General features: G+C 40.8%; 1 protein-coding gene across 4 annotated transcripts in view; it reads left to right on the plus strand.

The window, feature by feature from the left end:
- Nucleotides 1-13,906, plus strand: part of LOC137425121 (filamin-C) — a 182,622-nt gene that overhangs the window by 103,401 nt on the left and 65,315 nt on the right. For all 4 annotated transcript variants that reach the window (XM_068113228.2, XM_068113230.2, XM_068113229.2 and 1 more), the window contains exons 12-20: nucleotides 2,054-2,190; nucleotides 3,104-3,297; nucleotides 4,106-4,219; nucleotides 8,367-8,510; nucleotides 10,680-10,803; nucleotides 11,017-11,177; nucleotides 11,475-11,565; nucleotides 11,725-11,897; nucleotides 12,029-12,146. In XM_068113228.2, the coding sequence (XP_067969329.2) occupies nucleotides 2,054-2,190; nucleotides 3,104-3,297; nucleotides 4,106-4,219; nucleotides 8,367-8,510; nucleotides 10,680-10,803; nucleotides 11,017-11,177; nucleotides 11,475-11,565; nucleotides 11,725-11,897; nucleotides 12,029-12,146 (1,256 nt within the window). The remainder of the gene's footprint in view (nucleotides 1-2,053; nucleotides 2,191-3,103; nucleotides 3,298-4,105; nucleotides 4,220-8,366; nucleotides 8,511-10,679; nucleotides 10,804-11,016; nucleotides 11,178-11,474; nucleotides 11,566-11,724; nucleotides 11,898-12,028; nucleotides 12,147-13,906) is intronic.

Below are 13,906 nucleotides of genomic sequence, written 5' to 3' on the forward strand. Positions count from 1 at the left end.
ATGTCCTGCTCACAGACAGACAAACGGGTGAAAACATAATCTCTGTCTACCTTCATTGTCGGAGGCAATCAACCACAAAGACGTACATCCACAGATGACTCCATCAATTTTACTACTTTTTGTTTGTCTTCCATTGATTCTTCATTGTAATAAAATAATAATGTAATAATGTAATAAATAATGTAATAAAATAATGTAATAAAATGTAATAAAATCGTAAACAAAATTGGTCACATATAAAGTAAACAAGTCATTTCCACTTTCTGTATATTTGACAAGATATAATTTGTTTATGAGATGCATGTGAGATGGTGCACTCAATATAGTTTGTGCAGTGACGTCACCTTTTAGTTGAGGCTTGTTTGTTGTGATACCTCCCCTTTCAAATTATGTATTCTTTTTTTTATTACTTGCAAAATCGAAGATTTTTCAAGCATATTGGTTGGTTTTGTGCGTTATTCAGTCTGTCTGTCTGTCAATCACCTACAGGTCACAATTTTAAACCGGTCTTTATGAACCTTCACCAGATGGTAGAGTTTGTCCTGAGGAAAAAGCCTATTGATTTTGAGGTCAAAGGTCATCTTGAGGTCAAATTTCTAAAATTGCCATTTTTCATCCTATGAATGAAAGTGTGTTTGAAAGTTCAACAGCAATTGCACAGTGCATCATGGGATTGGAAAACCAACTATTCTTGAGGTCAAAAGGTCAAAGGTCAACTCGAGGTCGAATTTCTAAAATATTTATTTTTCATCTGATTAACATCAAATTTGAATGAGAATTGCATTGCAATGAGAATTGCATCAATGAAAATAATCAATATTTTTGGAGGTGAAAAGGTCAAATATCAGCTCAATGTCAGCTTTCTAAAATCAATTCTAATCTGAAAAATAATAAATTACCATCTGATTGCGCTGAGCTTTGATCAAGATCGTCAGTTTTAATCATAATTAAATTTTCAATTTGATGTATCCATGGCAACTTTTTGGGGGGGGAGGAGAGGTGGATTTTGCAAGTATCATGCCCTGCATGACATCATCTTGTTTATTTATTTATTTTCAGGTGGAAGCAAATGCTTTGGTAATCTGTCGAGAGAAATGTTATATACGTGGAAATCCTTGAGCCCCAAATTGTTTTCACCAAAGTTGTATGGATGTTTGGGTCCTGCTTCAAAGTTTGACTATTATCGAGTTGGCACCATTTCTATCCGTAGTTGCGTGTCACCAACACTTGATTCGTTCAAGAAAAATGTGAGAAATTTCTGCATTTCTGTGGATTTTTTAAATGTTGGAGTCATTTTGATATTTGTGCAAATCTGTTATCGATCAAAAAAATTTGGGGAGGCGGGAGGGATCATTTTCCATCTCGGGGGATATACAGCCATAGCGTAGACTAAACCAGCCATTTAGTTTACCGTCAGGCCTTTTGGTTATTGCTGATTGTCTGAAAGAACAGAATTTTGTCTATCGGTGAGCTCTTTCATGTTTGGTGTTTGCTTGCTGCCATTGGATCATGGGCCAGGTGTGTGGTGGTTTGTTGACCACAACCAGGAGGTCAACATAAAGATGAAACTAATTGGCTGGATATATGAAGAGGTGTTTTGTGCGGAGGCATGGAGTACAGAAGCTCAACGATACTGATGAGGCATATTGCCTGCTTTGTGGGATGTATTGAAAGTAGGCAAGCTGCAGAAAACATGATATAAATGATCAATTTGAGACACCAATATGAGACTTGTATGGTAAAAAACGAAATCGCCACATAATTTAATTCTGTATGCTCAACAATGGAAATCAAATGATGTCTTTCAAATATTCATGTCAAGTGAGGCCTTGGTTGGTTTTGTGAAAAGCGAGACCCCTCCCCCCCCCCCCCTTCCATTCACACTTTCTCAATATTTCTCCTTTTACGTCTTTTTTATTTTAATTTAATTTTTTTTCAAACTGAAGTACATGTGCTTCTAAAATAAGTTAATTCTTTTTCATTACTCCTTTTATCTTTACGCTGCGGCATCAATGTTTTCACTAACGATGCAATTATTGCTGTACCTTGGCAGTCCGTTTGAGGTGCAAGTGGGGCTTGAACTTAAGGAAAAGAAACTTCGAGCTTGGGGCCCAGGGTTGGAGCGTGGCATGGTGGGCAAGTCGGCGGACTTTGTGGTTGAAGCTTTAGGTGGAGAAGTTGGAACGCTGGGTAAGTTGTGGATGAAATTGTTTCCTCATTGGTAATGCCATCTGTAGTGATGTAATGGCCAGTCAAATTGTATTGGGCTGTGGGCCAGAGGTTAGTACATTGGCATGTTATAAAATGAAATGTTCTGGTTGCAAAGTTGTGAAAAGCCAACAAGAGGCATGGGCACGATTACTTTGACAAATGAGTGCTGGGAGCATGAGTCATCACCAGGGACGAGTCGGCCAATTTTTGAGGCGCCGTTTTGCCATAGAAGGTCAGTGGTTGGTCTGGAATGCATACCGTGTTCTCATTCCGCTCCACCGAGCGTCTGCAGATTCTCTTATCGTGGGTGTGGGCAACGATCCAGAGAACTCCCCTGTGGCATTGGTTTTCCGCATTGCCTGAGCACTGCTCATTCCAACAGAAATTATCCAGGGAATGCTTTGGTGCCCAAACTTGGAAAGATTGTGACTTTAATGTACCAATGAAATTATGATGAAAGAATGACTGGAAGTTCCAGACAATTCTATTCACTGATTGTGGTGTTGGAGGGGGAGCTATTCTCAGCACAGATGCTAGTCTGGTTCCTTTGTCGTTGTGTGAGGCAGGTGTATTGCATCAGAAGTCCTGCTTTGAACAGGAATATGATATCGCTTTTGTCATATCCTATGATGTTTAGTCGTACCCTATTTGGCTTGGGCTGAGCATGTTTGCCTTTGAAATAGAGAAACTTGAAGCCAACTTTTCACGTGTGCATTACTTCACCTCTACCTCTATCACTATCTCTTGTGCACACGTTTTGATATGATGTGCATAGAAGATGATATGATGACGATATGATAATGTGATGATTTAATTACCTCATTAAACCCTCAGACTGGGCCTACAACTGATGTTAATGGCTGATATTGTATAATGTCTCCCTGCAATCCAGGGTTCTCGATTGAGGGCCCATCTCAGGCGCGCATAGAGTGTGATGATCGGGGTGATGGCTCTTGTGACGTCCACTATTGGCCTACGGAGGCCGGTGACTATGCCGTGCACATTCTATGTGATGAAGAAGACATCGCCAACAGCCCATTCATGGTGCACGTCCAGAATGCACCTCCCAATTGCTTTCCTGAAAAGGCAAGGAATTTGTTGGGTACCTCCTTTGAACAATAATAATAAACGAGAAATATGTCGTGCGTAGCACGATACTTGCAAAATTCCGAAAATAAGTTGCTTACCTTGGCCTATGTTGACCTTAAAAATAATTGGTTGAATTCAGTGATCTGATACGCAAATCTTCTTCAAATTTCGTCTATCGGATGAAAATTGAGGATTTTAGAAATTCCACCTAAGTTGTCGACCTTTGACCTTTGTTGACCTTTTGGCATATGTTTACCTAAAAATATATATTGGTCGTTGAATTCAATGATGAAGTATGCAAATCTTCTTCAAATTTCAAGTCAATCAGATGAAAATTTATTTTAGAAATTTGGCTTATGTTGACCTTTTCACCTTTAGACGCCCAAAAAATGGTCGTTCAATTAAGTGACCAGATATGCAAATCCTGTCCAAATGTCAAGTCAATCAGATGAACATTTAGGATTTATAAACGTCACCTAAGTTGTGGACCTTTGGTCTATGTTGACCTTTGGCCTCAAAATGAATAGGCTTCTTCCTTATGACCAACTCTACCGTTTGGTGAAGTTTCGTAAAGATCAGTTTGAAATTGTGACCTGTTGACGACAGATAGACAGACAGACAGACAGACAGACAGTCAGACAGTTTGCCTTTGCAACAGACAGAATAACACACACCAACCAATATACTTGTAAAATCTTCGATTTTCGCGAGTAATAAAAATAGACTTTAAACTGCAGGTTGCTTTCAAATCATTAAAACAAATGATTTATTAGACGTGTTGTGTCATGCCGGTAAAATGTTGCAGGTGAAGGCATGGGGTCCAGGGCTGGAACCCCAGGGGCTGGGTGTGGGTAAGCGCACGGAGTTCACAGTGGATGCACAGGCTGGAGGAAAAGGATGGCTGGATGTGCAGGGCCAGGTGAGTAAACTGTTTAGAATCTGAACTTTAACTGTTAATTGAATTATTCTACCATTCTAAAGCCTAGGAGACATGCTGAATGGAGAAGGTGGATCAGACTCGGCAACGGTTGCTAGAGTGAGATGTGCATGGAAGAAGTTTCGGGAACTGAGTGGCGTGCTGACGAGGAGGGGAGTGTCGTTGAAGCTGAAGGGAAAGGTGTATGCTGCATGTGTGAGAAGTGTTATGATTTATGGGAGCGAGACATGGGTAATGAACGTAGAGCAGCAACGAAGGCTGGAAAGGGTGGAAATGTGAATGGTTCTGTGGATGTGTGGAGTATTGTTGAGAGAGAGAGGAAGACAAATGATGAATTGCGAAAGATGATGGGAATAGAGCCTGTGATTGATGCTGTGAAGAGTAGCAGGTTGAGATGGTTTGGTCATGTGTTGAGGAAGAATGAAAGTGACTTCCATTTTCTATTTGGGTGAAAAAACTGAGACTGGTTGAGAAGAGTGCTGGCCTCAATTTGGCCTCCATTGCCTCCATTTTTATTAAGTTTTTGTATTTCATTTTTACATTGAGGGTCCCTGTGTCCTGATCTGTAATAAAATGATACTAGCATCTGATTTAAATATTCTATTTAATAATATTAATATTTAATAATATTTTAAAATAATAATATTAATTATATTTAATAATATTTAAAATAATATTCAAATAATATTTAAATAATAAATTAATTTAAATGCATGCATGCAATGCATTTAAATGCATTTAAATTAATTTAATAATTTTATTTAAATAATATTTAGATTAAACTCCGTCGTGATAATATTCTTATTATAATAACTTAGATAAAACATCCTCCGTCGTGCGAAGTCCTTCCTCGGCACACCTGAGCTCCTCACCACATACAAGGCTTTCATCCGCAGCTCAATGGAATACTGTTCTCCCCTATGGGCTGGTGCTCCTGCCTCACACCTGGCTCGGCTTCACGCTGTTGAATCCAAAGCTTTCAAAATCATTGGAATCTCCCGCGATGAAGCTATCTCTGAGGGCCTTTCACTCACTCACCGCAGGCAGGTAGGTGGTCTTTCTGTCTTCTACCGACTCCTCTCCGGCCTTGCTCCCCCAGCTCTCTCTGTGCTCTGTCCCCCAAATATTCCTACAGGTCGCACAAGATCTGCCAGCAACCCTCTGATGGTTAAACTGCCGAAATCTCGGCTCTCTGCTCACCTTCACTCTTTCATTCCTCTTTTCTCCCGCCTGTGGAACAAACTCCCACACTCCCTTCAATCCCTCTCCTCCCTCCAGGTCTTTAAAACAGCTGTTCACCACCATCTCTTATCTTCCCCCATCCATAACCTTGATCTTTTCTACCCCCACTAATTCACCCCAGATCCACCTTGTTTGAAATTCCAACTTATTTCCTGGAAATCCTGGCAGTGTCCATATGTTTATACCTCTCCCACCCCCCCCCCTTCACATGCCTCCCCCCTTCACATGCCTCCCCCCCTTCACATGCCTCCCCCCCCTTCACATGCCTCCCCCCCCAAAGCCCTCTCCCTCCCACAGATCTCTCGATGTCTCCATGTCTCTCGGTCCCTGCTCTCAAATGTTGTGTTTGTGTCCTTCCCCCTCTCTCCCCATCTTGTCTACCGCTCCCGATGTTATTTGTTTTATGTGTCTGTTTGTCTTTCTGTGTGATAAATGTTCGCTCTTTCACGAGCCTCGATCTTGTATACAAAAAAAAAAAAAAAAAAAAAAAAAAAAAAAAAAAAAAAAAAAAAAAAAAAAAAAAAAAAAAAAAAAAAAAAAAAAAAACGCAGCTGATGCATTAAGATCAATTTCTTGGGTATTAGGGTATTCAGTTGTTGGTTGTAATTTTTCTTTGTCTCTGCGAATAATACTGACTGCACGGTGAAGTATTTGTGAATCATTTTTGTAATCAGAACCATTGTTGTAAGCACATTCTCACGAACTTCTGCTGGCTTCATATTCGCTGCTGCAAGTTTTATTCCTTTCTTTTTATGCTCTGGTTCTCCACAAATGAGTGTTTATCCCAGGAAAAGGCTGATGTTTTTTCTCTTGACAGTAAAACTACTATATAAACGGTTAGGTACCACGTCAGCACCTGTACACAATGCCAAACTTTACAATTTTGGCAGCCATTTTGATGTCATTTAAGCATGTTCCCCCAGAGGTATTCTGGGTATTTTTGGTTTGTGAACTTGTCAAGGCCCCTACTTTATAAAAAATACCAAAAGTAGCTGGTAGGAAGCTAGTTGCCAGTTCCGCCATTTTTAAGGCACTTTTTGACAATAATCTGCAGCCCTATTCAGGGTGGTGTATAAGACTGCTTCAGTAGCGTTAAACTTCTGGATTTATTATTTTACGATCTTCGAAATCATTATTCTATTTATATTGAAGTATATACTGAAACATTGCGTGGGGTTTCATGTTCTATGAACTCTCTAGTTTAATATGTAATGAAGGGAAGGAAGCAAGAGGGATGTCTTTGAGAATGGATGGTGGGTAGACACCGTGGACGAGGTTTGAGAGAACAATGGACAGTACAATGTGTTTGACTGTATCGCCTTAAGATAAGACGTGGCACAAAAGCAGATATATAACAAGTGTAGGACTCAAAGGTACAATAATGAAAGTTTTATAATTATTTCATGGCCAGAAACAAGTGCACACAATTTAACCATTCAGAACCACGTTTATAAAAGCATCGGTGAACATCGTGTTTTCCGCACAGGTCCAAACCTGGATTGGGATCCTGGATTGGGTCGCAGAATTGAGGGTTGAGTATGGTAATTGAGCTCGATTCTAACGTTGCTCATTTTTTGAGTCCAATTAGGTCCAAATTGGGAAGTGGGTCCAATTACAAAAAGCCATGTGCAGTGAAGTTTGCAGGCAACGAATTGACAAATACAAATTCAGAGAGAACATTGAGGTGGCTAAATGTATGTATAATGCAGATAATTGTGCAATCAGAATACCTTAATGCTGTTTTGTTAATCCTAAAAATTCTCTTCGTTCTCAAGGTATTGTTCCCATGTCCATTACCATCCTTTGAGATGTTCTCCTTTCATGGAGAGACTCCTGGGTTGGTACAGACCAGTTTGCATCCTTACCAATTATGGAACAGAAATCATTCTTTCTCGGTCTAGACTATTACATATGATTTGCTTTATTTTGACACGACAGAAAACAAGTCTTTATAAGGATGAGTCCGTTATGCATTTGCAAACGGAAATGAGGGCAAGAATTTTCTCGACAATTGATGACAGATGAATGCTAACAGCTGTGAGAAAAAGGTGAAGCAACATTTCCGGCATGACTACTTCAAAGCAAGAAAAGGTGGATAGAATGTTTAGTTTTTGGCATAGCCTCTCAATCCTGTACACGCTTGTCGCTGATCAGTGGATGAAGACTGTGCACATCAAACGTAATGTCAGAGCAGTCTCTCTATGTATCTCTATTGTTTAAGCATCCTGCTTTTCTCCAAGCTTTTATACTTTGACATCCGAGGTCGACGTTTTACCTACCTGACGAACACATTCTGGATGTGCAAGAATTCCTCTTTAGTGTCTTCTCTTCCGCTCTTCTCCACAGAGGCTGGTGATCCCTGGAGCAGTGTTTCTGCACAAAAGTGCATTCCTTTTTGTGATTTACATTCCTGACCTTGCCATCTCATTTGATACCCCTCCACATTGCCGATGACTCCATCTGGTGCCAGTTTTTCATCCTTACAATAGACAGGCTTGAGTCGAGTCTATTTCTGCAACCTCCATGACATTGGAGCTTAGTTAATTACATGGAACATGTTCTTCATCCCAGACGAGTCTTGTGTTCTCTGTCTCTTGGGAAGAATCTCGTCAAATCCTCCAATCTTCTCTGGACCACATACTTAGAGGTTCACTGGAGCTTCTTGGCCTAATCTCAAGCCAACCTCTGTCTTAATAGACAAAAGTTAAAAGCTGGCATCAAGAGGTAGATGCATCAGCTGCAGAATTGTCATTCAGTGTCATTATTTAATTATATATTCTTGGCTGCAGATTATCTTTAAATTTTTTTAGGTATGGGTATTTAAATGCCAGTTATCCTTGACCATCCCTGCTTACACCTGCTGATTCCCTGCTTTCTCTGCATGCAGGATTCTGATGGCCGGCCTATCGACATCCAAGTACAGGACAACAATGATGGGACATTCTCGTGCAGCTACACTCCCAAGCGCGCAGCTAAACACACAATCATTCCCACTTGGGCAGATGTCATTGTTCCACAGAGCCCTTTCAGGGTGAGTGAATTGAAATGATAACCAGTCGAGTACTAGCTACTGAGAGTCTAATTGGATGTTGTGGAGGTAACTCGCTTAACTTCGAGCTGTCTTGTTTGGATTTGATTCTCGATCGAACTATAAACTGCCGGATTTGGACTTTGCATACAGGGAATTGCTTCAGTAGGTGTGCAATCCTTCAGATGGACATCTACTAGTTAGCATTAGATCCACCCAAGCGAAATTTTGCCTCTACCTTTTTTTTTTCTTTTTTTTTTTTTTTTGTATACTGAATCGAGGCTCGTGAAAGAGCTAACATTTACTTCACAAACAAATAAACCAGACAAACAAAATATATAAAAAGAGGGAGTGGAAGACAAGATGGGGAGAGAAGGGGAAGCACACAAACACAACATTTGAGAGCAGGGAGATGTGTGGGAGGGATAGGGCTTGGGGGGAGGAGGCGTGGGGAAGGGGGGGGGGGGGGGGGAGAGGTATTAAACACAAGGACACCAAGGACTTCCAGAACAGAAGTTGGTATTTCGAAAAAGTGGAATTGGGGTGAAATTAGCGGGGGTAGAAAAGATCAAGGTTTTGGATGGGGGAAAATAAGAGATGGTGGTGAACAGCTGTTTTAAAGACCTGGAGGGTGGAGTGGGATTGAAGAGAGTGAGGGAGTTTGTTCCAGAGGCGGGAGAAAAGAGGAATGAAGGAGTGAAGGTGAGCAGAGAGTCTTGATTTTGGCAGTTTAACCATAAGAGGGTTGCAGGCAGATCTTGTGCGACCTGTAGGAATATTTGCGGGACAGAGCCCAGAGAGAGCTGGGGGGGCAAGGCCAGAGAGGAGTCTGAGAAGACGGAAAGACCACCAACCTGCCTGCGGTGAGTGAGTGAGAGGCCCTTGGAGTTATCTTCATCGTGGGAGATTCCAATGATTCTGAACGCTTTGGTTTCAACAGCGTGAAGACGAGCTAGGTGTGAGGCAGGAGCACCAGCCCAGAGGGGAACAGTATTCCATTGAGCTGCGGATGAAAGCCTTGTATGTGGTGAGGAGCTCAGGTGTGCCAAGGAAGGACTTCGCACGACGGAGGATGCCCAGTCGGCGACTGGCTTTGGAGGCCAGCTTGGAAATGTGGTTTTCCCAGGAAAGATCATGGCAGATAGTGAGACCCAAAAGCTTGAGTGACAGAACTTCTTGGAGAGGATTATTCAGAAATTGGATGGGAGGGTTGTCCAGTCGGTCTTTTCGGAGAGACATCGTAAGAGTGTGAAGACTTTTAGCATTCATCTGTCATCGTGTGAAGAGTGTGAATACATATCTACAAGAAGTTCGATAACATCATTTGTATAAGTTTGAGGCACTTTTCCAAAACTTTTCAAATAAAAGATGCATGATAAATATACGAGTATATCTACAAGAAGTTCAATAATATTATTTGTAGAAGTTTGAGGCACTTTTCAAAAGTCTTCAAATAAAATATGCATGATAAATATATATCGACAAGAAATTAAATACTACAACGATATAATTTGTAGAAGTTTAACTTCTTGTAGATATACATTTATCATGCATATTTTATTTGAAGACTTTTGGAAAAGTGCCTCAAACTTCTACAAATTATATTGTTATAGTATTGAATTTCTTGTAGATATATATTTATCATGCATATTTTATTTGAAGACTTTTGGAAAAGTGCCTCAAACTTCTACAAATAATATTATTGAACTTCTTGTAGATATACTCGTATATTTATCATGCATCTTTTATTTGAAAAGTTTTGGAAAAGTGCCTCAAACTTATACAAATGATGTTATCGAACTTCTTGTAGATATGTATTTACTATGCATATTTTATTTAAAGACTTTTGGAAAAGTGCCTCAAACTTCTACAAATAATATTATTGAACTTCTTGTAGATATATATTTATCATGCATCATTTCATTTTATCATGCATCATATTTAAATTTGTGGGGACTTAGACACTGGGTCTTTATTATTCGCTCCTCGTACAGAATGGGTCATGTATATTATTTAGTTCATTGGTGCCTTGGGACGAGCTTGTAGCGAGTGAGATCAATGAGACGATCCCTATTTCTATACTACGACCAATGTATGGATATATGCAACACATCAATACAGAGGTCATTGCTCATAAATGTATCACCTGAAGTTTAACTCTTTTATCCTCAGGTCAATGTGTCTGAAGGAAGCCACCCACAGAAGGTGAAGGTGTATGGTCAAGGTGTTGAAAAGTCAGGACTGAAAGCCAATGAGCTGACATATTTCACTGTGGATTGCAGTGAGGCTGGCCAAGGTAATATTTTCTTACTTTGCCTCCCTTGTACCATATTTGATCCACTCATGAGTCAAATAATGTGGTGTCGGTAGAAACGTTTTTGCTCAAACCTGTTACAAGCTCATGTATATATACACACTTCAAACTATGCAATCTAGCACTTCCACCACAACAAACCAAGCTGACAGCTTGCCTTTCTCACCTCCTTTACCTCAACCCCTCTATGTTTAGGTGATGTGAGCATTGGTATAAAGTGTTCACCAGGGGTTGTTGGACCAGCCGAAGCAGACATCGATTTTGACATCATAAAGAATGACAATGACACATTCACAGTGAAATACACCCCACCTGGAGGGGGACGTTACACCATCATGGTTCTTTTTGCTGACAAGGTGAGCATAATTTCCTGTACTATGTGTTGATTGTGGGCTTGACTCTCTGCTTTGTGACGTCTCAAACAATTTGTCAGAGCTATAATGAAAGTGTGCGTACATGTGTGAGTATGTACAATGTAATGCTCTGAAGCATGTACACAATACCATGTCTGAATACTCGTCTTTCATTGTATTATAATTTGATCAAATGCTGTACTCCAATATGACCAAGTAAAGGGGCAATCTAAAAGTTGTGCACACAGTAGTCAGAGCAAATACATCACACATTTTTCTTCTCCTATTTTTCCTTCATAGGAGATTCCGTCAAGTCCATTCCGTATCCGCATTGATCCCTCACACGATGCCAGCAAAGTAAAGACGGAAGGTCCTGGACTTAACAAAACAGGTAAGAGCACACTGGTGCATTTACTAGTATCATAAATTCGTGTTTTTATGACCATTATGTTGCTGTCAGGTCAATGACATTCTGTTTGAACTTTGTTCAGGATGCAAATATGTATTTACTGCATAACTATTAATGCACCTTTTTCAATGCACGTTGCAGGTGTCGAGGCTGGGAAACCTACACATTTCACGGCAACAACACGTGGAGCAGGAAAAGCATGCCTTGACGCGCAGTTCATGGGGCCCAATAAAGGCGAGCCTGCAGCACAAGATGTTGAGATAATAGATAACCATGACTACACACAGACAGTCAAGTACACACCTCTGCAAACGGTGAGATTATTTTTTATCTTGCAAGTTTATATTGTTTCATCAGATAGAAAATCAAGCAAAGATTTTGGTAGATTCAAGGGTTGCACCAGTTTAGATCATTAACAGTGAATGTTTTGTCGTTCGACTTTCAGGGTAACATGATGGTTGGAGTTACATATGGTGGTGATCATGTTCCCCGAAGTCCTTTTTCTGTTGGTGTTGTTCCTTCTCTGGACTTGAGCAAGATCAAGGTCGAAGGGATGGAGAACAGTACGCAATGCTTATGGGGCAGGGTTTGGGCCTTCTTTTTTGTGGAAAATGATTGTCTCACTGATAGACATGTTATTCTACTGCTGTGCAACTGTCAAGTCGTGCACAAGCACGGGTCCATCACAAAAGTTTCACTTTGATCGTTTTCAATTATCTAATTATTAGTTTCGATGGCATTGCATACATTTTGATATGAATGGATTGTATACCGAGTCATGCACCTCAGTTAATCTTTGGCGAATCTATTTTCCTTCCATCTGTGGTGCATGATAGTGGTGGAGTCCCATATTCTTAACAGAGCTTCAGGGCTCTCACAATCTGCCATGAAAGTTTCCATACCTAAGAACCAAGTCTGGAGAGGTCCAACACTCGTTCATGATGTGGAAATCAATGCAGATATGCTATGGGAATAAACCCCACATGAGTAAGGACAATACAACAAGGCTTTAGTAACTGCATCACCGAATCCTTCTATCTAAATGTGCAGTTAATAATCCAGGTGTAAAGCAAATTATGCTTGGACACCTGTAACTACTACTAATATCTGAACGTGTGTGTGTGTGTGTGTGTGTGTGTGTGTGTGTGTGTGTGTGTGTGTGTGTGTGTGTGTGTGTGTGTGTGTGTGTGTGTGTGTGTGTGTGTGTGTGTGTGTGTGTGTGTGTGTATATATATATATATATATATATATATATATATATACACACACACACACACACACACACACACACACACACACACACACACACACACACACACACACACACACACACACACACACACACACACATCACCCACATAATTGGGGTGGTTGGGATTATACATTTTTTTTAAAAGATAAAGATTTAAAGAGAGCATAAAGTAAAACTAGATCTACTCCGCAAATTTGAGCAAATCATCAAGAGTGGACCTGGTCTCGGGTGACGTTTCACCCACTTCACTGCAGGCTTCCTCAGGCCAATATACCATATATATATATATTGGTATCTATATTTACAGATATGGTCCAGGGGGAACATGGGGGATAGATTAGAATTGTTATTTCACAATATGTGTAAGCACAAAGCAAAGTGTGGTGTAATTCCCATAGTGATAAAACGTGTTGAACACATGTTTAGAAACTTGTAGTCTCTCTGTCCAAGTATGGGTCAAAGCTGCGCCACCCCCCCCCCCCTCCTCCCCACATTCTTTAATCTCCTCCGTCATCTATCTGTTCTTTTTATGGAATTACAATCACTCATAATGGTCAATGAGTGTGGCTCACAGCACGATTGTGGGATCATTGCATGGTCACGAAGTGTGCTAAAAACATGTCCTTTTATAAGATCTGGATGCCGATGACAGCCAGTGAGTTCGGCCCGCAGCGCGATTTCAGTCAGTACCAGGCCACCAAATGGGCTAACAACCTGCTCTTCTTTGGACATCTGTCTGGCTGCATTGACGAAGGTTATCCCACAGCACACTGCGATAGGCACCAAGAGACTTTATAAGAGCAGTTATTGGTGGTGGAGTTGTTGCTGATTGTTTGTTATTGGACCCTTCACTGCTTTGGTTTGTGATGCTGCTAGTCTTCATCTTCATCTTTATCTTCAGGCTGCTGCTGCCTGCGCTGCTGCTGGTTGAGGTCTTCGGCGGAGGTCTTTGGCGGAGGTCTTCGGCGGAGGTCTTCGGCTGAGGTCTTAGGCTGAGGTCTTCGGCTGAGGTCTTAGGCTGAGGTCTTAGGCTGAGGTCTTAGGCTGAGGTCTTAGGCTGAGGTCTTAGGC

The sequence above is a fragment of the Myxine glutinosa genome, chromosome 4, assembly GCF_964187855.1.
Source record: "Myxine glutinosa chromosome 4, kmMyxGlut1.1, whole genome shotgun sequence".
NCBI classification, from domain to species: domain Eukaryota; kingdom Metazoa; phylum Chordata; class Myxini; order Myxiniformes; family Myxinidae; genus Myxine; species Myxine glutinosa.